This window comes from Mesocricetus auratus, unplaced genomic scaffold, assembly GCF_017639785.1.
Source record: "Mesocricetus auratus isolate SY011 unplaced genomic scaffold, BCM_Maur_2.0 Super-Scaffold_100008, whole genome shotgun sequence".
NCBI classification, from domain to species: domain Eukaryota; kingdom Metazoa; phylum Chordata; class Mammalia; order Rodentia; family Cricetidae; genus Mesocricetus; species Mesocricetus auratus.
Window position 1 is genome coordinate 79,230,836 of NW_024429192.1, and position 25,384 is coordinate 79,256,219.

Consider the following 25,384-nt stretch of genomic DNA (forward strand, 5'->3'; position numbering starts at 1 on the left):
GCAACGAGCAATTAGAGGCCACTGTAGGATACATGAGATCCTGTCTACTCAAGCATGAGGATCTGAGTTCAAATCCCAGGAGTGCACATAAAAAGCCATGTGTGTCCATGTGTACTTGTGATTCCAGTGGGGAGGGGAGATAGGATCACTGGGTTTTGCTGGGTGCCAGCCCAGCTCTGGGTGCAGTAGAGACCCTATCTCCCAACAGATTGCCCACAGGCCAACTTTTTCTAGACAATCCCTTGAGACTCTTCCCAAGCGAGTCTAGATTTGGGCAGTAGACTTTTAAAACTAACCACCACATCAAGGACTGAATATAAAGGAGAAAACCAGTTACTGAGAGCCTCAGTCCCATGAAACAGCTCTGCCAAGATCTTGAATGACTGGGATCATGTTCATTTGGGTAAGGGACAGTAAAGGCATCAAGTTGACAGCTGGAACAACCCCCTTTATTCTGTCCACTAGTGCCAGGGCTAGAAAAGGAAGCCCCTAACCACCAAGCTTCCTGGCATTACTCATGATACTGTCTGGCAGAGGTTGGAACCTGTGGTTTTTTTTGTTTGTTTGTTTTTTCAACAAACCACCTGGTGCAGAAGCGTCTCCACTACCACTAGTTCACACAGTACTTGGTTGGTTCTTGGCGTTTCTGTGAAGTGAGCAACTCCTGTTATTTAGTGGGTGGGGGTGCAGGTCTATGTTCATGAGCAGAGGCCAAAGGATGTCCAGTGCCCTGCTTTATCATTCTCCCTTGTGGCAGGGTCTCCCACTAGGAGCGGTGCTGGTGGCCAGCAAGCACTTGTCCCTGTCCTCCACAGTGCCAGGAGTGAAGGAGCCACTGACATTTTATGTGGGTACTCTGGATTTGAACTCCGGTCCTAACGCTTGTGTAGTAAGTGCTCTTATCTGTTGAGCCACCTCCCTGGCTCCTTTAAAGTCAGTCTCACGTATCCCAGGCTTTGAATGTGTAAGCAGCAGTGGATGGCCTTGAACTCCTGCTCCTTCTGCCTCTACCTCTCAAGGTGTATGACGCCACACCTGGATAAGCTGCATTTTAATGTGCATGTGTTTGGAGGACTTTAATTTAAAAATGACATATATGGGTTGGAGAGATGGCTCAGAGGTTAAGAGCACTGGCTGTTCTTCCCGAGGTCCTGAGTTCAATCCCCAGAAACCACATGGTAGCTCACAGCCGTTTATAATGAGATCTGCTGCCCTCTTCTGGCATGGAGGCGGAATGTTGTATACATAATAAATAAATAAATAAATAAATAAATAAATAAAATTTTTTTTTTGGTTTTTACGAGACAGGGTTTCTCTGTATTGTTTTGGAGGCTATCGGTCCAGCCCGGCCTCGAACTCAGAGATCCTCCTGCCTCTGCCTCCCGAGTGCTGGGATTAAAGGCGTGCGCCACCACTGCCCGGCTAAATAAAATCTTTTAAAAAATAAATAAAAATGGCACTTATGATGGCTCTCCAACTTGCCAGGCTCAGGTACATGGAATTAAAATTTCCAATAGTCAATCTTCAAGTGAAGAAGGCTGTGCTGTCCGGACGGGAAAATGAGAAAGTGAGTGTTGGCTTTGAGTGGTGACTGGTGTTTTATAGCAAGCAAAGAAAAACCAAGGACTCATTTTGAACAACATCTAGAGGTGTGATGCTCGAATCTTCAAGCCAGACCCACCCAATCAATGTCAACACCAGTGTGAAATGGAGGGCAACTGGCCATGGGCTACTGCCCCAGTGAAACCCTAACAAACCAAACACGTTCAGACCCTGAGCTAGCCAGCCACACGCATCAGCTTGGCTTGTTGTTGTTGTTGTTGTGTGTTTATGTGCATTAGGTCATCCTTCAGGGTTGTTTCCCAGGAGCTGTCCGCCATGTTTACTGGCACAAGGTGTCTTATTGGGGCCCGAGGCTCGCTGGGTCCCTGTCCCTGCTTCCCCAGGGCTGGAGTTGCAGGTGCATGCACCACTCCTGGCTTTTCATGTGGGCAAGGAAATTATAATACTAGAAATCCTCGTCACTCTAAACAACAGTGACTAGAGAACTTTGAAATAATTTCTGAACAGGAATTAAGAACATGTCTCAGAATGCCCCTTCCCCACAACACTGATCTTTAACATATATAGTCTACTAGGCAGGAAGCAGTCTGAGTTTTAAGGAAGTTTATTGTTACATTTATTTTTTTTTTGCAGTAATAGAGGAGGCACAAATACCTTCTGCTTCTCCAACACTGCAATAAAAAGGACAATAGTCAAGGGTAACAGTGAAATTAAAATAAAAAAATACAAAAGCCTAAAGTCTGGGAGACAAACTTGACTACAGTCTGTGTGTAGAGACTTGTAAATGACTTCAGCCTCGCCCTGCAAACTATCTCCTTTTCTGATTGCACCACTTCACGGATCACAGAGTTGGGGCATCCTAACAGAGAGGATACAGCCAGGCTCAGCTCACCAGGGCGGTGGGCTAGAGCTGGGCTGGTCCAAGCCGCTGGGCCTCTGGCCATCTACCTGCTCAGCTAGTTGGAAGTTCACATCTTGCTACTCACATGCTTTGAAAGTGACTGGTACATATGTCAGGCTGTCAGAGGGACAGTGCTCTTTCCTGACAACCCCACCACTCACCTCAGTCACAGCGACCTCCAACAGTGGCTGGGGGAAACAGTTTGTGTCTGCTTGGGGTCTCAGCATTGACTGAGATACATGGGGCACCTGGCAAGGATGCTTACTGTGTGCAGACCTAAGACCCCTGAGGAGCCTGGCATGGCTGCTGGCCACATCCCCTCTGCTCATTAAGACTTGATGAAGCAGGCAGAATGGCTGTTTTCTTCCCAAAGGAAAGAGCCAGAAGCTCAGCAAACACCAATATTTAAACTCTTTAGCAGAGAGCAAGAGCAAATGAGTGAGAAACTGACTGCTATTTCCTAATCAGCGCGAGCACTGCAATAGCGGGGGTTTAGAAGCAGCCCCCCTTCTCCTGGTTTAGCATCTGCTCCAAGAAACCTATTCGTCTGGTGGCTGAAATGAGCTAAGACCTGGATGCAACAGGGACCAAGTGTCAGGAACACTGTGGCTGCAGATGGGGCCCTTGGATGTGTTAGTGAGCCAAAGAACCCTCTGGGGTTCTAGGAAGTTATAAGCCCCTCCTCAGCCCCTAGAGCATAGTTAATGTACAGAGGGGCAGGTCTGGAATGTAATAGATTATAAAACAGTGCAACACCTGCCAGGAAAGCTGGACAGGACAGGCTGAGATGTAGCAGGTTGTGCTGATGTCCCCAGCCTTCTGTACCCTCATGGACCAGAGTGTAGAGGGTGCCTACTGTCTTTGTGTGCACAGTGACAGAAGGTGTTCTGCCAGCAACTCTGAGAGCAGAGCGCACTGTGTGAAGGCAATGGTGAGGGGTGGTATGCAGAGCCCAGCTTCTCCTAAAGAGTCAGTGGCCTGGGGCCCACCAAGTGGCCAAGGCATGAAGATACTCTAGAATTGCAGAGTATCCCTCTGGCCTGCTTTCAGAGCCCAGGACAGAGGACATTATATGCCACAAACTGTCAAGTAAGGCATAGGGGCCACCTACAAGGTCACTTGGTTATGTGTCTTTGCCACTGGCTGTGGAGGGATGGGGAAGGAGTAGAAAGCACCACTATGTGTACACAGGCTAGCCACAGCCACTTCTAAGGCCACCTCTCCACACTGTGTCCTGCTGGGCATGCGGACAAAGTGAGTGGCTGCTGGGGCATTAAGGCAACTTCACAGCTCCCACCTTGTTCTCTACAGCAGGGAATGGGGACATCTGGCTTGACTTGTTGGCTGGAGTGGGGACTCTGAGGGTGTTGGCACAATTTTAAAGGCAGTGTGTTCACTCTGGGAGATGGCACTGTGGCCTGAGCTTGGACACTCTGAGCTTAGCAGCATCACATGCCCCTCTACAGCCTAACGTGAGGCTAAGCTTTTGAATTAGTGTGTCTTAGTGAGATCGCCATGTCAGAGGGAAAAGTCACCTGCAAGGCCAGCTGGGTTTGTGTTTCTGTCAATGAGAGCACGTGTGTGCCTGAACCCTGGTTAAGTTGTGTCAGCAAGGAACAGTTTCTGTAAGGAGGGAGAAAGCTGTGTTACCAGGTTACAGATCAACACCAGAACAATGGCGTAGATTCAGTAGTTTCACAGTCCCCGGATTCAGTAGCTATCACTGACACTCCTACATCCTCTTGCCTGGAGCTCACTGATATGGCTGGCAGTCCAGCACTCTTGAGCCAGGTATTAGATGGTGTGGATTCAAGATGTCCACTGCAGGTCTATGCAGGCGACGACACACCAGAGACACGTGACCATGGGCCATGGAGGCCATGAGAGGACGGCAGAGGGGCTGTCTCTCACTGCAGCATGATATCTTTCAGGTTCTCCTGCAGGATTGTGTCCTTCACAGCATGAAACACAAAGCGGATGTTCTCGGTGTCTATGGCAGTGGTGAAGTGGTGGAACAGGGGCTTGCTGCGGTTCCGGCGCTTCCTGTCAAAGCACTGTACCAGGTAGCGTTGGACATCCTCCAGTCGGTGCGGGTCACCCTTGAAATCTGGGAAGTGCTTCTTAATGCTCACCGACTTCACCTTCTCCACCAGGAGGTCCATCTTGTTGAGGAAGAGGATGATGGAGACGTTGAAGAAGAGCTTGTTGTTGACAATGGTCTCGAATATGTTCATGGACTCCACCAGCCGGTTGGTGCGCCTGTCTTCCATGAGGACCTGGTCATACTCACTCGAGGACACCATGAACAGGATTGATGTGATCCCGTCAAAGCATTGGAACCACTTCTGGCGCTGTGACCTCTGGCCGCCCACATCCACCATCTTAAATGGGATTTTCTTTATAACGAAGTCATGTTCCACGATTCCCTTGGTGGCCTTTCTGGCAAGCAGGATGTCTTGCTTACTTGGGAAGTAATTCTGGAAAACGTAATGAAGGAAGAAAAACGGGAAAGGATGAACATAAAAAAGGTGACAGCAGACAGGCTTCAGGAGAAAGATACAAGGACTCTTGCAAGAACATTTAACCAAACACCAAAAGCAAGTTTCATGATCAGAGCTATAAATCCAGCTCATAACAAATCAGCAGGATCAAACACTTCATTTCACACTGAATACAAGTTCTCTGACTTGAGACAGAATGGCCAGAATCTTAAGTTGAGCCTTCTGTAAAATCTCATCCATCTTCTCTACCAGAAGAAATTAAGCATCTTTTTCATTTGTTTCTATACCATAGATGCTTAGGTTTTCTAGCTTCCAGAGCACATATATTCTAAACCTTCCCATTGACTAATTTGGTTTAGGTTGTATAATGAGATCTAAGTGAACCCAATGAGATATTTAGAAAACTTTTATTTATTTATTTTTTGGTGTTGAAGACAAAACAGCCTTTTGCATGCTCTATCACTGAGCCACACCCCAGCCCCTCACTTGGAGATTCTAGGCAGGTGCTCTACCACTGAGCCACACCCTAAGGTCCTAACTTTGGCAGCTTTCAAAGCCCTTTGATTCAGCATTTTGAAGGCTTCAGGGACCAGAACATTTGTCTACTCATGTCACAGTTTCACCAAAAGCCAACAGTCTGTAGCCAACACTGTAGTGACTGTCCACTACACTATAAGGACAGAACAGTGAGACCCAGGCTAAGACTTTCCAATGGATGAATAATATGGGTATTTCAGTCAATAAATCAAAATGGGGGGGGGGGGAAACCCAGCAGGGAGGAGAAAAATCTACAGACAACACATTTCAGTGACATTACCCACCTGTGATGAGTGGGGCTCATGAGGATGTTAGTTCTGCTCAAAATGTTAAAAAACAGTATCACCAAGGAAAATTCACCAGGCAATAGGGGGAAGTCTCAAAACTGTCTGGATGTTGGCCGGCACTGGGGAACCTCTCTGCTAGTTCTTCAGGAGTACCATGGTGGTATAACTGTGTTTTTCAGTTTTGTTAGCCATATACACTGATCTTATTGTCATGTTTTATTGAGACAGGGCCTCCCAGGCTGGCCTCTTAACTCTTGATCCTCTGGCCTAGGCCTGCTGAGTGCTGGGATGTCTGTCATTCCACCACATCGAGAACCAAGACTCTGAGGAAGCAGTGACAATGGAGGTGCTCTTGGGCAGCCAGGCAGGTCACTGAGGCTGGTTGGGAACAATCACCACTTAAACTGAGGTTTCACCATACTGCTTGCCTTGGAATAAGAGTAAGTGACAGGAAAACCTCCTTTGGTCATAACCAGGGCTCCTATGTTTCTCACAGTGAGTGGAGTGAAGCCATTTTCACAGGGCAATTTATTTCCTAAGACCAGGTGTGTAGAACTGAATGGGAACATAACAGAAGGAACAACTTATAGAAACTAGATGTGATGAGCTGGTCCATGGTGTTGCTGGATCCCGTTGTCTGCTTTGGTCTACACACCAGCTGTTCTAACCCTAGATGGTAGACTAAGGTGGCGGGGAGAAGTGGGCTACTCACCAGCTGGCCAATCCGGTCTAAATTATCCAGGAAGTACTTCACTGATTCGCCCTGTCATGAAGAGAAACAGTCAGAGCTCAGTCTTGATGGAGGAAGCCAGAGTAATAGATGAAAGGATGGGGTGGGGGATCACAACAGGGCTGTTCTGCTGTGCAAACAGGAAAGCAAAGTCTAGGAAGGCAGAGAGTGTCTGTGTGTGCTTGGTTTCTTATTAACCTGACACAAGCTAGAGTCATCTAGGAAAAAGGCTAGCAACTGGCTTGTGGCAACTCTGGGGAGCATTTTCTTGGTTAATGATGTATGTGATGTGGGAGCGCTAAGCCCACTGTGGGTGGTGCCACTCTTGGGCAGACAGTTTTGGGTTGTATAAAAAGCCAGGTGAGCAAACCAGGGGGAAATAAGACAGTGAATGGTGTCCTCCACAGCCTCTGCAACAGCTCTTGTCTCTAGGTCCCTACGTGAGCCTGCTCTGTTTTCCCTCAGTGATGAACTGCAAGGTAAAGTGTAAGGCAAATAAATCCTGTCCTCCCCCAAGATGCTCTGGGTTACAGAAATGGAAAGCAACTAGGACAGTACAGAGAGTTTAAAAAGTAATACAGGTGTAGTGGTACACATGTATAATCCCAATGCTTGGGAAGCTGAGACAGGGTTACCACAGCTCAGCGCCAACCTGGGCTACACAGTGAGTACCTACTGATCCAGGTAGGTTTATAAAACAATACCCTATTTCAGAGAAACAAAACAACAACCATGCAAAAATGATCCCCAAACCCCACAACTTAAAAAAAAAAAGGCTGGGTGGTGGTGGAGCATGGCTTTAATCCCAGCATTTGGGAGGCAGAGGAGGTGGATCTCAGTGAATTCGAGGTCAGCTTGGTCTACAAATCGAGTTCCAGGACAGCTAGGGCTGTTACACAGAGAAAGCCTATCTTTGAACAAAAAATAAAACAAAACAAACACACACACACACACACACACACACACACACACACACACACACAAAGGGAAAGAAAGAAAAGCTGTTTCAAGGGCTTATAGATGTGGCTCAGTTCTAGAGTATTTGTCTAATATGCAGTATGAAGCCCTGAGTTCCACTCCTAACACCACACAAACCGGGTATAGTGAGCACAGCTATAATCTTGGCACTTGGGAAGTGGAAGTAGGAGGCCACCCTCAGCTATGGAGCCAGTTGGAAGCCAGCCTATGATACAAGAGGCCCTGTCTCAAAGCAACAAGTAAATGAACCAAATTATTCTTCTTGGTGCTTTCCTGCAGCCTTCTGGTGTAGATGGTGGATACTGGCATCTTCAGGCCACACCAGCAGCAAGGACTAGAGCTACAAGAAAAACCCTGGCTTGTGTGTGGTTTTGCCTATGACACACATGTCCCAAAGGGCTTTGAATGCTGTCTGTAAAAACATTAAGTCCCGAGGAGAGGGGACAAAGGACAGGCAATCCAGTTTCTAGAAGCACTCTGTGATTCATAACACAGAACAAGGAGAATCTTAGTGATGATTATTTTTTCTGGATACAAACTGAGCCACGGAATAACCATGCCCCTCCCTGTGTGCAATTACTCATGGCCTTGCCCTCTAACTGAATGCAATGGCACTCACAGGGCCCTAGGAGCCCAGAGGCTGCTATGTGATGACTAACAAGAATGTCGTGTGTGTGTCTGTGTGTGTGTGGGGGGCAGTGTTAACAGCATGAAAAGCTTCCTTTAAAATCAAAGGCTGGGCTAGCAAGATGGCTCAGTGGTAAGAGCCCTTGCTGCCAAAGCTGATGACCTGAGTTTGATTCCTGGGACCTATGAAGGCAGAAATCAAAAAGTGACTCCAAAGTTTTCCTCTGACTTCTACACATGTGCTACAGCATGCATGTGCCTGTGCGTGCACAACACACACACACAAACTACATGCAACAACAATAATTATAAAAAAAAGCAAGTGAGCAAACAAGTTGAAGACTGGAAAACAATTCCTCTATGAATGCCTACAATATGACTCTCTAAACTCCATGAGCACCGTCTTCTGAGAGACGACAGTGGGCCTGGGTTCACCTGCTGCCTTTACTTTGTGCATTCTCACATGAGTGTACAAAGGTAAGGTCATGCACATGTGTGCAACAAGACAGCACTGCCACAAAACTATTTACGTGTGTGTGGACATGCACATGTGCGGAGGCCAAAAGACAATCTTGGGTGTCATTCTCAGGAAGACTGTCCGCCTCCTCTGAAACAGGGTCCCTTAGTGGTCTGAAGATCATCATCCAGGCTAAACTGGCCATCAAACCCCAGAGTTCCTCCTGTCTTTGTCTTCAGATGCTGGGATTACAAGCATGTGCCACCACTCAAACTCAGGTCCACATGCATGTGGGGCAAATACTCTGCCATCTGAGCCATTTCCAAAGCTGCACACAGAGAGGTCATGACAGGGCACCGATTATAGCTTGTGGTTTTTCTGACAAAAAGCTGAGAACGGGGCCCACTAATTCCTAAATGAGGTTTGTTTTTTTAAACCTTTGAAATGGTGTGTGTGTGTGTGTGTGTCTTATTATGCAGCCTAGGCTGGCTTGAACTAATGATCCTCCGGCCTCCGCCTTCTCGGTGCTGAGATGACATATGTGCACACAAAGCCTGGCCCTTGTTTGTCTGTCTCTCTGTCCTTTGTCCCAGATGGCCCAGAGGAAGAGGTGAACAGTCACTTCCTTCCTACTCTGGTGGGAAGGCCACAGGGATGACTCAAAGAGAGGATTTTGTTCCAGGGATAACAGCACTGAAGTTTCCTTTAACCCAGCCCCCATGATAAGCAGCAAAGGTGGTCCTGATGGTTGGCAGCCAAGCTCTGAGGTAGGAAGAGGTACCTGAGGCCCAGAAATAAGCTCTCACCTCTTCAGGCAACATGGGCTTCTTGCACAGCAGTTCCCACCCTCCACACAAGGGAGCAACTGTCAGGAGGCCAAGTGGCTCAACCCCTATGCTGACTGTTCCCTCTATTGGTTCGGTCCACACATCCCCTCCCCCAACACAAAGACAGGAAGCTGCTGGACTGCAGTTATTCCACCACGTCATCTGTCAGCTCAGCAGGCTGGACAGGGGTGACAGCTCACAGCCGGGGCCATCCATCTTGGTTCTACTGAGGCAGCAGGATAAGCAGAAGGAAGAGGGAGTCCCTATCTGGGGCTTTGTGTGTGTGTACCTGCACGTGTGCGTGCACATATGTATGGAGGACAAAAGATAGTCTTGGGTATCATCCTGGGGAACACTCTCCATCTCCTCTGGCCAGGTCTCTCAAAAGTCTGGAGCAGTCTTTGTGTATGTTTTCAAGGCTGACTACTGTTAGACATGTCCCTGTTGCTAGCTTAGGTGCTGGCATTAGCTAAAGGAAGGAGTCCCTGTTTAGTGCAGCAGTGGCTGGGGATTAGTGGGACAGCACAGATGTGATGTGCACAGGCGCCTTGGAGGTTACAGTCTGGGTGGTAGGTAACAAGGAAGAGCTGAGAATGGTCTTTACTGACCAAGAGAATGGGGACAAGAGTCACATAACTTAGATAAGGGCACAGATGACACATGGACTGCTGAGGACCTGAGAGCCCAGTCCTATCCCCCACCCTCTGCTCACACACACTACACCACCTGTACACCAGGCATCTGCAGCTTTAAACTGCTATATAGTGGCTGTTTGTTATCCAGCTACAGAAAGCAGTATTTTAGGGATCAGAAACTATGAGCCATTAAAAAAAAAAAAAGACATGCTCCCTAGTGTGCCCTCAGCCCTAGCAGTCCCTTGAGCCTTGGAGATCCTGTTTCCTACACAAAGATACACATCTTCACCCCTTCAGAACCATTTAGAGATTCTTTTTTTGTAGCTGTTTTTTGAGACAGGGTCTCACCATATAACACTGGCTGTTCTGGAATTTGCTATGTAGATCAGGCTGACCTTGAATTCAGAGAGATCTACTTGCCTCTGTCTTCTGAAGGGTGGGATTAAAGGTGTGTGCCAGAACACCTGACTTTCTTTTAAATTTTTTTAATAGTTTGAGTGTGTGTGTGTGTGTTTGTGTACACCACAGTGTGTGCTTGTGTCAGAGAACAACTTGCAGGCATCTTCACCTACTGAGTCACCTCAGCAGCCCAATGTGTGTCTGTGTGTCTTTCTGTCTCTCTCCTTTTCTTTTCTTTGGTGGTGGTGGGGTTTCAAGACACGGTTTCTCTTTGTAACAGCCCTGCCTGTCCTCGAACTCAGAGTTCCATCTGTGGTGGGACTGAAGGCATTTGCCACCACTGCCCTGTCCAATGTGTGTTTTTCAAGACTGATTTTATCAGATATCTCCCCTTTCCTAGCTTAGTGACCCCTTGACTGCCCACTGTCTAGCATTTGTCTAGACCTGGCCCCCAGCAGTGAGAAAGACCCACCCACCTACTAGCAGAATTGCTAATAAACAATTAGCAAACCCCATAGCCTGCTGGGAAGTTCCAGCCTTGAACACGGGTGAGTCAGCACCTGTTTCTCCAGCTCCTTCTGGAAAGCCCCTGGATTTTCACCCCATACCCAATAGAGCAAAGACTTGGAACCCAAAACACTCAGTAGTTCAAGCTTCCAATAATCCTTGAATTAGAAATGAAAACTGAAGAAGCATGTGTCCCCCTTGCCTCCCACCCCTCCCAGGACTGGACTAGAGCCTCACATGCCAAGCAAGGAGCAATCACCAAGCCCTAACCACAGCCCTCTTTCTAGTTTTCATTTTGAGACAAGCTCTGGCTAATTTGCCCAGGCTAATCTTGATCTTGCAATCCTCCTGTCTCAGCTTTCAGAGTAGATGGGTTGACAGGCCTGTGCTCTCAGGTTTAGCTCTGAGAACATTTTCAAAGCCAATATACAAACACAAATATAGTGTGGTATCAGAGTAAGGACACCCTGACACTTTTCCCAAGTGAGGGGATGAGCAAGCAGTGGCTGTCTTGTTAGTGCTGGGAATGTAATTTTGACTCTGAAGAGGTCTCAGGGATCAGAAACCTGCTAGGAGAGTCACTGCTCCAAAGAGGAAGGTTCACAGCCTGCCTAGTGTGAAGTGACCACTATCTACCTCTAAGTTCAGCAGACGTCCAGCTCAGCCCTGCCATTAATTAATGTAACACCACAACACACAGGTTATGATCATCACGTGTATATAATGCATCTCAAAAAATGTAATGTTTGCCTAACAAGTCAGGGCAAAGTTTTTCTTTTGGGGGGAGGATGGTGGTGGCGGCAGCAGAGCCTCACTTTACTGTAGCCTAGGTTGGCCTCAAACTCAGAAACAACCTGCCACACCCAGCTAGTTTACACTTGTGGTCTTCTTCTTCTTTTTTTTAGAGTCAGGGTTTCATGTAGCCCAGGATGGGTTCCAACTCTCAGAGTGCTAGGATTTAGAATTTCTAGGCATGTGTCACCATGTTCAGCTTTACAAGTATTTATGCACATAAAGTTAAAATATAGGCAAAACTAAACACAACACTAGTTATGAAAATTAATAGATAAGCCAGACATGGTGGCACAAACCTACAATGTGGGCTCTTGGGAAGACTGAGCCACAGGCATCCCAATCTAGTCTGGGATACACAGAGAGGCCCAGCCTCAGATATTAACAAGCTAAACCAAATCTCCCTAATGCATACACCTTGCTTCCTAGGAGCAAGACATCAGTTGAGGCCCTCTGTTGTTACTAGCTTTATCCAAGGGGGAAAGGCAGGTGTCACTGTCCTCTAGCTACAGATGCCAAAGTAAGGAGGAGGTTAAGGAGTGAGCCCAGGTGCAAGCTGTATGTTCCCATAGTTTACCAGTTAGCAATATTTAGGTGACAAAACACAAAGAATAAGGAAGACGTGTCCCGAACTCAGGACAAGCGCTCTGCTGACTGGGGGTTGTGTATTTGTGGAGTTTATTCTGTTTCCACACAGTTATTGGTTCAGAACTATTTGGCTACTTTTAAAATGTGTACATGCTTTTAGACCAAAAATTGTAGTTATACAGGATGTGACAAGGATTTATATACTTCATTATTTTTAGCTTATTGTTATTGTTGTTTGCACACATGCAGGTTCATGATTAGATGAATTGCTTTTTTCTACTGTGAATTCTGGGGATCAAACTCAGATCATGTAGCTTGCATGGTAAGCACTTTCCACCCACCCACTCAGCCAGTTCTGCAGCCCTTACATTAACTTTCTAATGTTAGGCTAACTTGCCTTCCTGGAACAAATTCAATTTATCATGACTCACTGTATGTATGCATGTACGTATTTATGCAGATGTGCCTGTATACATGTGCACATAAGTGTAGAGGCCAGAGGTCAATTTTGGATGTCAAAACTATTCTATTGTTTTCCATCTTCCTTTTTAATCTTCTTTCTTCTTCCACCTTATTATTTGAGACAAAGTCTCTCATGGAATCTAGAGCTCAGCACTTTGGCTAGGTAGGCTGGTCAGCGAGCTCCCAGGAGCTGGCAGTGGAATCTCTGCAATCCTTAAAGGAATAAGGTCTCCACGCCTGTGCAGCAGGTACTTTATTCACTGAGACAACTCCTCAATCCCTACTTCTTATTAGGCTTTTTGTTGCTTTTGTTTTTTTGGGATAGGCTTTTACTCTACAGCCCAGGCTGGCCTCCTGATCCTCCTGCCTCAACCTTCTGATTGTATGTACCACCACACTTAGCTGAGGGGCCAAAACAAAACTACTCAGGTGTACTCTAAGATGGCTTTTTGGCATCCCCATGCCATTTGTTTCCTCCTGAGCCTGAGTAATCCAAATGCTTTATGAGCAGACATGTAACACGGAGGAACTGAGATAGTTCAGAACTGATTCCAAAGTAAATTGGAGTGACCAGATTGGGATCTAGGCAGCTGTGGAGAGCTACAAATGCCTCACCAGCCAGCACTGGTGCTGCCTTCCTTCTGGTTATGGCAATTTGGTTACTCCACAGTCAAAAGGAATTAGAGCTTGATGTCAGGTCATCCCTGATGAACCCCATAGAGGCACCTGCGAAGGTGCATTCCCCTCAACCTTAGCGCATGGTTTACAGGTGTCCACTGCTACACCTGGCTTTTCATGTGAGTGCTGGAGATTTGAACAAAGCTCCTCATGCTTGCACAGTAAGCACTTTTTATCAGCTTCAGGTATTTTTTTTTGAAGTCTGACAACAAGCAGCTGCCCAAATGGGCTGCTGGAAAAGAAAAACTATCAACACTGCTAAAATTAAAAGCTACTCAGGAAGCTGAGGTAGGAGGAACATATGAACTAACCAGGGCAACATATGGAGATCCTGACTCAATACAACCAGCAACAACTCAAACAAACAAATGACAAGCTGGGGCTGCTAATGAAAGTGGTGGAAACAGGTCTGTAGTCATGGCACTAGGGAGACTGACGCAGGAGGATCAGTCGTGTAAGTCTACCCAGAGATACATAGTGAGACTCTGTCTTAAAAGGTCTGAGTTGAAAATGCAGGTTAGTGCTAGAATGTTTGCTTAGCATGCCAAGCCCTGAACTCTGTCCCCTAGTAACCCCCCCTCGTCTTCTAGGTACCAGGCACTGGGGAGACTATGTGCCTGACATACTTATTTTGCTTAATTCAAACATGGTACAGTAAAATCTTGAAGAAACCAAAATTTAGAAGTTAATTTGGCCATGGTAAAAAAGCTAGTAAAGGGTGGGGGGACTGCTCAGTTGGTAAGGTGTTTGCTGGGCAAGTATGAGGACCTGAGTTTGGATCACCATGGAAAAGCTGGATATAGACACACAGTTACCCTAGTGCATGTGTGTCTGTTGTGTTTGTGTGAAATCCTGTCTCAAAAAATAAGGTGGATAGTGACAGAATAAAATACTCAATGCCAACCTTTTGGCTTTTACATGTCCGCACACATGCATAGTAACACACACACACACACACACACACACACACACACACACACACACACACACACACACACACACACACACACAGAGGATGACAAAAAGTTACTGACCAGGCTTTCTGCCCACAAGTAAAGTGCAACCGTGTCTCCTACAGACTACACTAGGCCACCTGAATGGGAGCAGCAGCTCCTTAAGAAGACCAGGGGCCCAGAGTTGCAAGACAGTGAGGGGCCAGGCATATGCAAGTCCCTCCCATTTGGTGGTGGAGGCTTGCCAAAGGGAAGGGGGTCACATCTTCCTGCTGGATACACAAGGCCTTGAGCTCCCCCATCACAGGCTCAACAAAAAGAAAAAGGCTCAAAGCAGTGTCTGCCTGCCAGACCCTGAGTCATCCCTGGTGTGGGGGCAGTGGGCCCTCTTAAGCAAGAAGAGGCAAGCTCTGCCATGCAGCCCAGGCGCTGTGGCCAGCTGGGAGGCCAGGCAGAGGGCAGGGAGACCCAGGCTCCCCTGTGGGGCCTGTCCTCATAAAGAGCCATTGTGCTGTCTCTCTTGCCTGATGTTCTGATTCCTGGGCCTGTGGCCCCTTGGACCACTGACTCAGCAAGCCACCCCTTCAACTAGCACTCTCAACTCTGACTTTGGGAGAACAAGGGGCCTAGAGCTCCTTCCTGGCTTCTGACCAGAGATAACAAACAGAAGTCACCTTTTCCTCTCCTCAGAGTTTTTCATTTCTTGAATGTTCTGCTGATGAGAGATTAGCTGGATTTTATGAGACTCTGCCCTAAAACACACACACACACACACACACACACACACACACACACACACACACACACACACACACACACGGTAGTGTGCAGAGTGATAAGTAGGAAGGTTGCTGTCCCCATGCTCCTCAGGAAAGGTAGACACAGAATGACCTCATCTGACCATGAATGGCAGTACACACTTGCCAACTTGCCTCTGTGACAGCTTCACATGGCAGATGCTCAGCTGCAGGACAAACAGCTCTCTGAGGGATGCTTCCCTTGTTTGGTTCACTGTGAGTCAAGGCCTTGTCCGACACAATAAACTCCCTTCACCCACTTCTGCTGCTGTTTGAGGCTCACACTGCGACACACCTACCACTCAGAGCACAGACCCATGTGTACCAGGAGTGTTTTGATACCAATGTTCTCAGGGTCTAAGGCTGGCTCAAAGCAGAAAAGATACAAAGAAAAAAAATAAAAGGAAAGAAAAGAAAAAAAGAAAAAAAATCTGGGCCACATTGATCTCTCAGCTACTCAGGAAGCTGAGACAAGAGTATCCTAAGCTCACAGCCAGCCTGGGCTACATAGCAAGGCCCTGCTCAAATTGAGGGCTAGGATGGAGCTTGGCCATGGAGAACTTGTCTGCATGTATGGGGTCTGGGTTTGATTCCCAATACCACCCTCCCACAAAAGAAAAAATTCAAGGTGTACAGGTGAAATTATGACATCTGCAGTTTTCCATGACTGACAAGCATAAGACGATTTTTGGTTAGGCATGTTTGCTTAACTGTGTAGTCTGTTTATGTTTTATCATTGGATTCTTTCATCATATTCAAAAATTGGTTAATCTGTGTGTGTGTGTGTGTGTGTGTGTGTGAGCACATGCACACATGTGTGATGTACTCCAGGCTTGCTTTCTTCCTGTTTCAGCTACCTAAGTATCTGAATTAAAGGTTTGTGCTACCACACCTGGCCTCTTTCTAATTGCTCTTAGTTAACTGAAAAAACAAACCAAAACAAAACAAAACAAATCAAACCAAACCAGTTACATTCACATTTCAGCTTTACCAAAATTAAAAATTACCACAGGAAACAAATCAGATGGTGCAAAATGACCTTTATTCAGGTCCTCATTTGTCACCAGCAGACAGTTTTCACACAGACTCCTGTGGAGGCAGTGCAAAGTCCCAGACAGAACTCAAAGGCTGAGTAAAATTACTTACATGAAACCAACTTACCAACTGACCAGAGAGCAAACCACAGCTAACATTTAAGTTTCCTGATCCTCCCTGCCTTTCCCCCTTGTGGATGTGAAGCAAATACCCTGTCCTAGCTTTTGGTCATTTAGCACTGGTGTCAGGCCTGGTGTGGTGATATACAGGTGTAATCTCAGCACTGGGGCAGAGCAGGGAGATCTTGAGTTGGAGGCTGGCCTGAGAGACATATGGATAGCCTGTCTCAACAAATAAATGTACCAGCCATTCAAGAAAGGAGACTTGGGTTTCTGTGATGGCAGTGCCACCTAGGAGGGTGTTCTTCAGAGAACAGTCTGGCATGCTCAGAGCCGAAGCCAGGCCACCTTGGGGACACCTCCTTGGAGAAACATTAAGCATTTACAAAGGAACAGTGCCAGATGAAGTGTCATCCTCTCATAGCTTGAGCAGTAGGGACTTTCTGGACAAAGCAGACATTTGAAAGGTGTCAATGACTCGTCTCTCAAAGCAACATGTTTTCCACTTTTTTGGGATGGGGTGGGATAATTTAACTTGGTAATTTTGAAAAATTTCAAAGACTGGTAAATAGAAGTACATCACAGAGTTTGGGTCCTTGAAGCAGGCTGGGGAAGATACAATATTTGATCACATTCTACCCTAAAGTCAATGAGTTCCTTTTTAGAAGAGAACATTCATCTAAAAGTCAAAGGGGAGGCAGGGTTAGAGCCACAGCTCAGCAACTAAGAGTACACGCTACTCTTGCAGAGGACCACAGTTTGGTTCATAGCACTCACATCAGGTGACTCACAACTGCCTTTAACTCCAGCTCCAGGCAACCCAATACCCTTTTCTGGTCTGAGGACATTCAGATGCACATATGCATACTAACATACACGCACACTACAAAGAAGCAGTTCATAGGTTCAATGTCTATAACAGCAAGGATAGAAAGGGGAGACATCATAGCAAACTTGCTGTTCACTATTCACAGTTCTCCAAATGTTTACCTGAAAGACAAACTCCTCCTCAGGGACTGATCCCACTAGAACAATTAGCAAAGTTAACATCATCAAGACACCCCAGTTCTTATGGAATACAGGGTAATGATGGAAGGATAAAGCCTCATAACAACATGATCTGGTGGTTGAGGTCTACAATTCTAGCCACTAGGAGGTTGAAGCAGGGAGATCTCAAGTTCTTGACCAGGGTAGGCATCTTAATGACACTGTCTCAAAATACAAAGTGAGAAGAGGGCTTGGATGCAACTCTTTGGTAGAGCACTGCCCAGCATGCATGAAGACCCAGGTCTAAGTGCCAGTATGAATAAAAGCGGTTTATAGCTGCACTGTCCTTAGTAGATAAACACTGTTCATCCACACAATGAAACACAGCAACAAAAATGGATGGTACCTTGATATAGGATGCATGTATAATCTGGGGGAATCTGAAACATGTGGGTCCTGAGCCAAAGCAGTCAGCTATGGGCTGGCTGGGGAGATGGCTCAGCAGGTAAAGTGTCTTTAGATCCCACAGAAAAAAATCAGGGCATAGAAGGGTTTACCTGAAACACCAGCACTGGGGATGGTGGTGGTTAAAGGCCAGTCAGTCAACCAATTGGTGAGCTGCAGATTTAGTGACAGACCATGCCTCAAAATTTAAGATGGAGAAGACTGTTAAGAGTGGAGTTAAGAGCACTGGCTGCTCTTGGAGAGGACTCAGGTTTGATTCCCACCTACATGGTGGCTCACAAATCTCTCTCTGTAACTCCAGATCCTGGGGATCCAATGCTGTCTTGTAGCATCTTTGGGTATCAAGCAGATGCACAGTACACAGACATGCATGAAAGCAAAACACTCATGCATAAAAATAAATAAAATAAAAATGCTTTAAAAAGTAAGATGGAGAAAAATAGTATATAGTGACACATTCCTTTAATATCAGCACTCATGGTAGAGGCGGGTGAATTTCTGTGAGTTCAGGGCCAGACTGGCCTACTTAGTGTGTTCTAGATCAACCAGAGTTACATGAGGCCCAGTCTCAAAGATGGAGACTTGACAGTGACATTAATCTCTGGCTTCTACATGTTGCATGTACTGTGAGTCTCCCTCTCTCTTCTTCTCCCTCCCTCCCTCCCCTTGTCCCACAACAGCACAATAGAACAACAACAACAAAAAAAAGAAGCCAGTTATTGTATGACTGCATTTACAGGAAATGCACAGGAAGTCTGCAGACAGAGAATGGCCGAGGAACTGTCTGGGCTGGGAGCTGGGGCGTGATGGATCTCACTGGTGTGATGGAAATGTTTTAAAAATGGGCTTAGGGTGATGTTTGCACAACTTGGGGAAATTTACTGAAAGTCCTTGAATTATACACTTTTTAAAAACTGCATAAAAGGAACCAAGTTTCCACAAAGCCAGCTTATTTACTTAAGACAGCTCCTGCCTTGCTTGCAAAGAGGATTAATCATCTCCGTTTAATAATCCTGAGAAGCTCAGTGCGAGTTCAGGGCTAAGATCTATTTCAGAGCCTCAGCTTGCAGGGCAGGAACACTCCAATTACACAGTCTGTTAAGAGCTGTGTGCATCTTTATTAAACCACAGCTATTTGACAAAATAGCAGCAGGAAGTTAAACAGACCCTGTCTGTCAATTAAAAGGAAACTCGGTAAGAGCCCTAAAAGGAACTACAAGCTCAAGCAAGTTCCCTTCAAAGGTCCTCAGAATGCAGTGGCTGGCCTCTGGGAAGGAAGGTGGGGGAAAGCTGCAGTCTGCACTGCTGGAGTGGGGGATTCCTGAAGTGGAATCCATTTCTGAGAGGCAGTGAGGAAATTAAGCCTGTTCTATAGAGAACCAGGGTCCTCCACAAGAGCAGAGAGCTCTGAACTAGAGCTAGCTTTCAGACCTATGGAACCCTTCTTCATGTAAGATTAAGACTCCCTCAAGGAAGACATAGAGCCAGCTGTAGTGGCTCAGCCTGCAATCCTGGCTACTCATTGGGGAGGTAAAAGGATCACCAGGGGTTCAAGGCCAGCCTGGGCTGCAGAGTGAAACAAACTGAGAGGAGTAATAAGGGGGTGGAAGGGAAGGAGAGAGGGAGAGGGAAAAAAGTCACATTTAGAATGTGTCTCATGAGAAAGGAGAATCATGGTAGAATTATTAAAACCTGTTGCTTGTTAGAAGTTTATTAAGATAATCCATTCCTTACAGTTCTGTGGTAGGAGGTTGCAAGGGTTAGAAAACATCGCTGATAAGGGAAAGGGAGAGAAAGTGGGAAAGAGGAAAGGGGGAGAGGTAGGAAGAAGGAGAAGGGGCCCAAACAGCCAGCAGACAGAAGCTCTCAGAACAACTCTTGCAGCCTTTTTCCAGACCTGAAATTACCTCAAAACAATAAGCCAAAAACAAACAAACAAAACTAAGAAATGACAATAGAGACATTGTGCCTTCATGAACATCAGTATAAAAACAATCAAGAAACACTGGACAGTGCTTCCAAACAGTAGTCAACTGAATGTCCTCTAAGCTCCTAAACCAGAGAAGGAGAAAACCTGGAACACCCAGGAAATGTGGAGGTTACTGGCTCATGAGAGTGACTTTTCCATACCATTCCAATAACACTTTTTACAACTACCATTATGGGGCTCAGCTTTGACTTCATGATGCCCTGCTGGCATCAGGGCATCAGGGTTTGTCATGCTCTGTGCCACAGTTTAGGGATTCAGTGCCTGTCAACTGGACTGGTGAAGGCCATGGTCTGTTCCATGTGCTGAACTCCACTTAGTGTGCTTGGGTTCTCTTTGATTCTAAGCAACCCTGGTGGTTTACAGGGCAGCCCTGGGGCCTCTCCCCCTCTCTTTCAGCATGTGCCAGTAGGTCCTGCAGAGATTGAGTACAGCCAGACTGGCTTCAGCCCTCTCCTCTTAGTGGATTTAGAAACTTAAGAAGCATTAATTATGTTCAATGCCTGTCCAGGCTGGGTGCACTGCGCTGAGGTAGGTGTGCTGGAAAGCAATAATCCACTGCGTCATAAAAATGAAGACCTTTCTTTAAATGAAAACATTTGGGTCCCAGGAACCCGAGTGACTCTTTCAAACCTCAGTCTTTGACACCTATAACCATTTGTGTTCAAGTTCAAGGGGAAAACCTTTTTTTTTTTTTTTTTTTTTTTTGGCAGAGTCAGACTGATGACAAAAAACTCAGTACAGTATTTGCCGAATGACTGAGTGGGCAGAGAATAATGGGCACTCTGTGAGTGGGACACCCCTCTTCTGACTCAAACGTCCAATTAAAGGTAAAGATCAGAAGAACATGTAGAGAGGCCTGTGCCTTGTGTTCTTGAAGGTTAAGTCATCATGGAGGATTTGGTCAATGTTTTTGGACTTTCTCGACAGAGCACAGGAGAAGGAATGGAATTAATAAACCAGACTGTTAAAAGGATAGAACCCAAGGTGCACAGAGCAGGAGCCATCACATACAAATGTTCTTCATTTAGTTTTCCTTTTCTTTTAAAAAATTTCCTTCATTTTTATTTTATATGTATGGGTGTTTTGCCTGTGTTTATGTCTGTGCATCACATGTATGCCTGATGCCCACAGAAGTCAGAAGCAGGTGTTGGATCTCCTGGGTCTGAAGTTACAGCTGATTATGAGCTGTCATGTGAGTGCTGGGAATTGAACCTGGGTCTTCTGGAAGAGCAGCTGAGCCATCTCTCCAGCCCGTTATTTAGCTTTCTAAATAGGTAAAACAAATTCCCCTCTAATCAGTTTCTTGTGTGTCTAAGTTTTATTCTAACAGACACTGCCCTTTTCTGCTATTGGGATGTGACTTTGCTACTAGACAACATCTTTCTCTGTAACCCAGGCTGGCCTCAAACTTGCAATCTTCCTACCTTGGTCTCTAGAGTGCTGGGATTATAGATGTGTATGGTAGTATATAACCTTCTATTTCATAACATTATTCAGGCTGAAATATCATGACAGAGTGGACTGAAATGAGAAAGAGCTGCCTTGGGAGACAGATTCAAGTGACAGGACCTGAAGACATTTTGGATAAAGATCAGTAATGAGCAACAGAGGTGGACCGTATAAGCCCAAAGGTGGCACATACCTATAATTCTAGCATTCTAAAGGCAGAGGCAAGAAGATCATGAGTTCAGGGCCAACACCACAAAACTATGCTTAAAATGGGAGACACAGTTTAAGGGATTGATTTCCATACCTGTGAGTCACTGGAGCTTAGGACTCCTGCACCTAGTGTCTTGGCTGGAGGTTTCTGCTAGCCTTATTAATAAACACACTGGGGAAACAGAACTGTCTTATCCTTGTGTATTTGAAGAAGCCTGGGTACCAAATGTCTTACTATATTAGATAGCTTGTTCTAAGTGGTGGGTTTTCATAGTAAGAGCAGTTACCATTATGTCTAGGAACTACAGTAGATTTCCAAATGGGCAGGCACGGTAGGGAATCAGAAATACCTGAGGAGAATCCCAACTCAGTCCCCTGGAGTTGATCCAGGGGTGGAATGCTCAGACTACTCTGAGGTCTGGACAGCTAGCATGGTGGCAATGCACTGTCTGCCAGCAAGAGAGACAAATGCAGTGACTGTGGCAGAGTCCTCAAGGGGAACATGAGCTGGAATGGGAGATGGGCATTATAGATGGGTCTTCACAGGGTGTGGACACTGACTCTACACAGGAATTGCTCATCCCGGGATGGATACTCATGTTCATGGTACCATAAAAAAGGGAACCTGTGTGGGGAAGATGGCTAGGGAGATGATTCAGCAGGTAAAGTGTTTCCTATGCAAACATTAAGACTTGGATTCTGATCTCCAATATGTTAGATGGTGACATCCACTGGCATTCACCAAGGCCCCACTAGCAGAGGTGTGCACACAATAGGGCAACAAATTTGACCTACAGTTTATAAGGCTGTTCTGCTAGAAGGACTGGTGGCAAGGGACTGCAGAAACAAAAAAACACATTTCATTACAATTAAAAAAAAGACTAGGGAATGGGGAAACTATGGCTGGGATGTAAAATAAATAAAACAAAGCAAACAAAAAAATAAAAAAAGAAGACAAATGGGACTACAAACTAATAAACCCACCATCTCACTATCCTAAGGATGGCCAGATCAGGGCAAAACTTGCTTTATGGAAGTGATTATTACCCAGGCTTTATTAAGGACAGTTACCCCCCCCCCTTCTTTGGAGAATCATCTTTAACCTCCACACAAGGATGAAGTCCTGCTTTCTCCTGGTGTTCTGACCTACAGTTTCTCTCTCATGCAGCTATGAGGAACACAGGCTGAAGCAGAACCCCACTACAGGCTCCTCAACTCCTGCACTCACTAGGAAGCCTTCTTCCCAGATTTTACCCCAGGGCAAAGCACAAAGGGGATTCTCAAGGAGGAACCCTCGGGTAGTGTGGGACGTACCTGTATCTTCCAGAATCTACCTAAGAGAGACTGCTACCTTATCCAGCCAGGCAATGATGGCTTCAATGACAGGCAGCAGAACAGGATGGCACAGGCTCTGCCTGCTACCTGCTGAATTGTGTGAGAGGAGGTGGGCCTTTCACACAGCACATTACAGCTATCAAAGGGAGCTAACCGAAGCCTGCTTACCTAACTGCTACACTGACTTCATAAAACATGCTTCTGCAGGGTCTGAGTTTTACAGTCTGTCCTTAAAATGTCTCATGGCTTTTATGATCATAAAAATAATATGTTTCCAGCACAATTAAAAATAAATATAATTTAGGGACTGATGTGATGGCTCAGTGAGTAAGGAAGTACTTGACACTAAGCCTGATGACCTGAGTTTGATTCTCCAGACCAACATAGGAAAAGACCGGAGTAACTCCTCTGATTACCACTTGTACTCTGTAGCAAGTGGTGGTCTGTATAATAAAAATAATTTAGAGCTGGGAATGGCAGTGCACACGTGTATTCCCAGCTCACTCAGTGTCCAAGGCAGGAAGATCATTTGAGCCCCAAAGAGCTGGAGATCATTCTGGACAACTGAATATTATTGTGACAATAGTTAACTCAGAGAATGTACCATTTTGTGGCTGGAGGATACAAAACAAAAGTGGGAATGGAGGTGGTCCAGTTTTACTTGTCTAGGCTTTACTTGTCTATGCCCCAGGCAAGTGTGCCTCTCTTCATCGACAGAACAGACAGATGTGTTGTGCTTCCTGCCCTTGCTCCCTAACTTGCAGGACTAGGGACTTCCTGCCACGTCAGCACCCAGAGCCCTCTGCTTTCCTGGCCCTTACACAGTGCTCAAGAGGTCAGAGCTCTAGTCTGGCTGCCCGGCTCCTAGTGAGTGTTTGGGTTACTTCCTTTCTGTTTGCTTTTCCTTTTATAAACAACACAACTCATCTCCTTACAAACAGGCTTTACATATTCAGTTCACTGCTTTCCTTTTCAATTCTTACCACTGTGAATTATGATAGAGAAAGCACATAAAAGATAAATATACAACTAACACAACACTCACAGGACCAGGGGAGGTGGTGCATCCTTTAATCCTAGCATTCCAGAGGCACAAGCATGCTGATCTCTGGGAGTTCCAGGCCAGTCAGGGCTACATAGTGAGAATCTGTCTAAACAAGCTACAAAGTAGGACATGACTTGAATCCCAGAGCAGCCTCATAAAAATCTCACTTAATTAAAAAGTAACCTGTGTTGACACTGGGCATATTTCTTAGTACTTTTGTGTAGATATGTGTGTGAATCTGTGTAGAGGCCAGAGGTTGATCATGTTCCACTTATTTATTTAGATTATTTATTTACACTATCACCCATTCATCTAGGCTGCTGGCCAGCAAGTCCTAGGGACATTGTCTACATCTCCAGCGCTCAGATTACAGGCATGTATTTATATGCCTTTATGACAGCTAGTTATGCACTGTCCCAGTGTAGTTGAATTTGTAGTGCAGTCAAGTTGTACTATATGAAGTTTAGGACTGGGGCTCAGATGGTCAGAGTGCTTGCCTCCACACCCAACACCACTGGTTGCAGTGGGACACACCTGAAGTCCCAGCACTTAGGATGTAAGAGGATCAAGAGTTCAAGGCCAGCCTGGACTACATGTGGCTGTTTCAATAAACAAACAAATAAAAATAGGGAAGCCATGGGAAATACATATGAAAGCATGAATGTATGTGTGGTTAAGCACTGGATCATTTGTGGGGTTCACTGCACAGTGACCTCATTGTCATGAATAAAAAAAAACCAGTAGCTCCCACTTTACTTCCTAAGAGCATCTGGGTTGTTTGTGACTATTAAATAATGCTGCTATGAATTCTACATGGAGCACATATCCTTGCTTCAGTAACTACACAATCTGTTCTCTAGATTGAGTACACTGGTTAGCTTTCTTGTCTTACCACCTACAGATCTGGCAGGTGCCTGGTTCGAGGCTTTACCTCATTTTCCTAGTAAGCTGTTTGTTTCTTGCAGACACAGTGTGGAAGTTCCTGAAATGGCCTGGGCAGTTGCACCTAAGTTTACAGTTGCAAACAATCTCACTTCCATGGCTGGAGGTGCCTCTGAAGGCACAGAGACCTTGATTTAATGGTACTTAAGTTACTAATCTTTCCCTCTTGGACTTGCATGTTTGTTGTTTTGAGACAGGGTCTCATATTGCCTAGACTGATTGCAAACTTATGCAGGTCAGTTAGTCTTGAACTCCAGATGCTGCTGTGTCTATATCTTGAGTGCTGGGATTTATAAGTGTGCAATACTATGTCTGTCGGGACTTGCCTTTTGTCTCCCAGCTCACCCGTTGTGGCACACTCCCACAATCCCGGAACCCAGAAGACTACCAAGAGTTATAGGCTAGCCTGGGCTATTGAATAAGACTTTGTCTCAAAATGAGAGGCAGAGAGTGAGAGAGGGAGGGAGAGACACAGAGAGACAGAGACAGAGTGAGAGTTGAGGCGACTTCTCCTGCAAGGCCTATGGTTCTGCTCTTCATATTTCAGTTTGTGGTCTATTTGGAACTGGGTGAGGTCACTGAGATCAC

At 45.9% G+C, this 25,384-nt stretch overlaps 1 protein-coding gene across 1 annotated transcript in view; it reads right to left on the reverse strand.

Annotated features, from left to right (window-relative positions):
• Positions 1–2,151: 2,151 nt before the first annotated feature.
• Gna12 (G protein subunit alpha 12) overlaps positions 2,152–25,384 on the reverse strand; it is an 80,080-nt gene continuing 56,847 nt past the window's right edge. Inside the window, exons 3-4 of the mRNA XM_005079969.4 lie at positions 6,502–6,552; positions 2,152–4,941 (exon numbers count right to left, since the gene is read on the reverse strand). Coding sequence (XP_005080026.3) covers positions 4,372–4,941; positions 6,502–6,552 — 621 coding nt within the window. The 3' untranslated portion in view covers positions 2,152–4,371. The remainder of the gene's footprint in view (positions 4,942–6,501; positions 6,553–25,384) is intronic.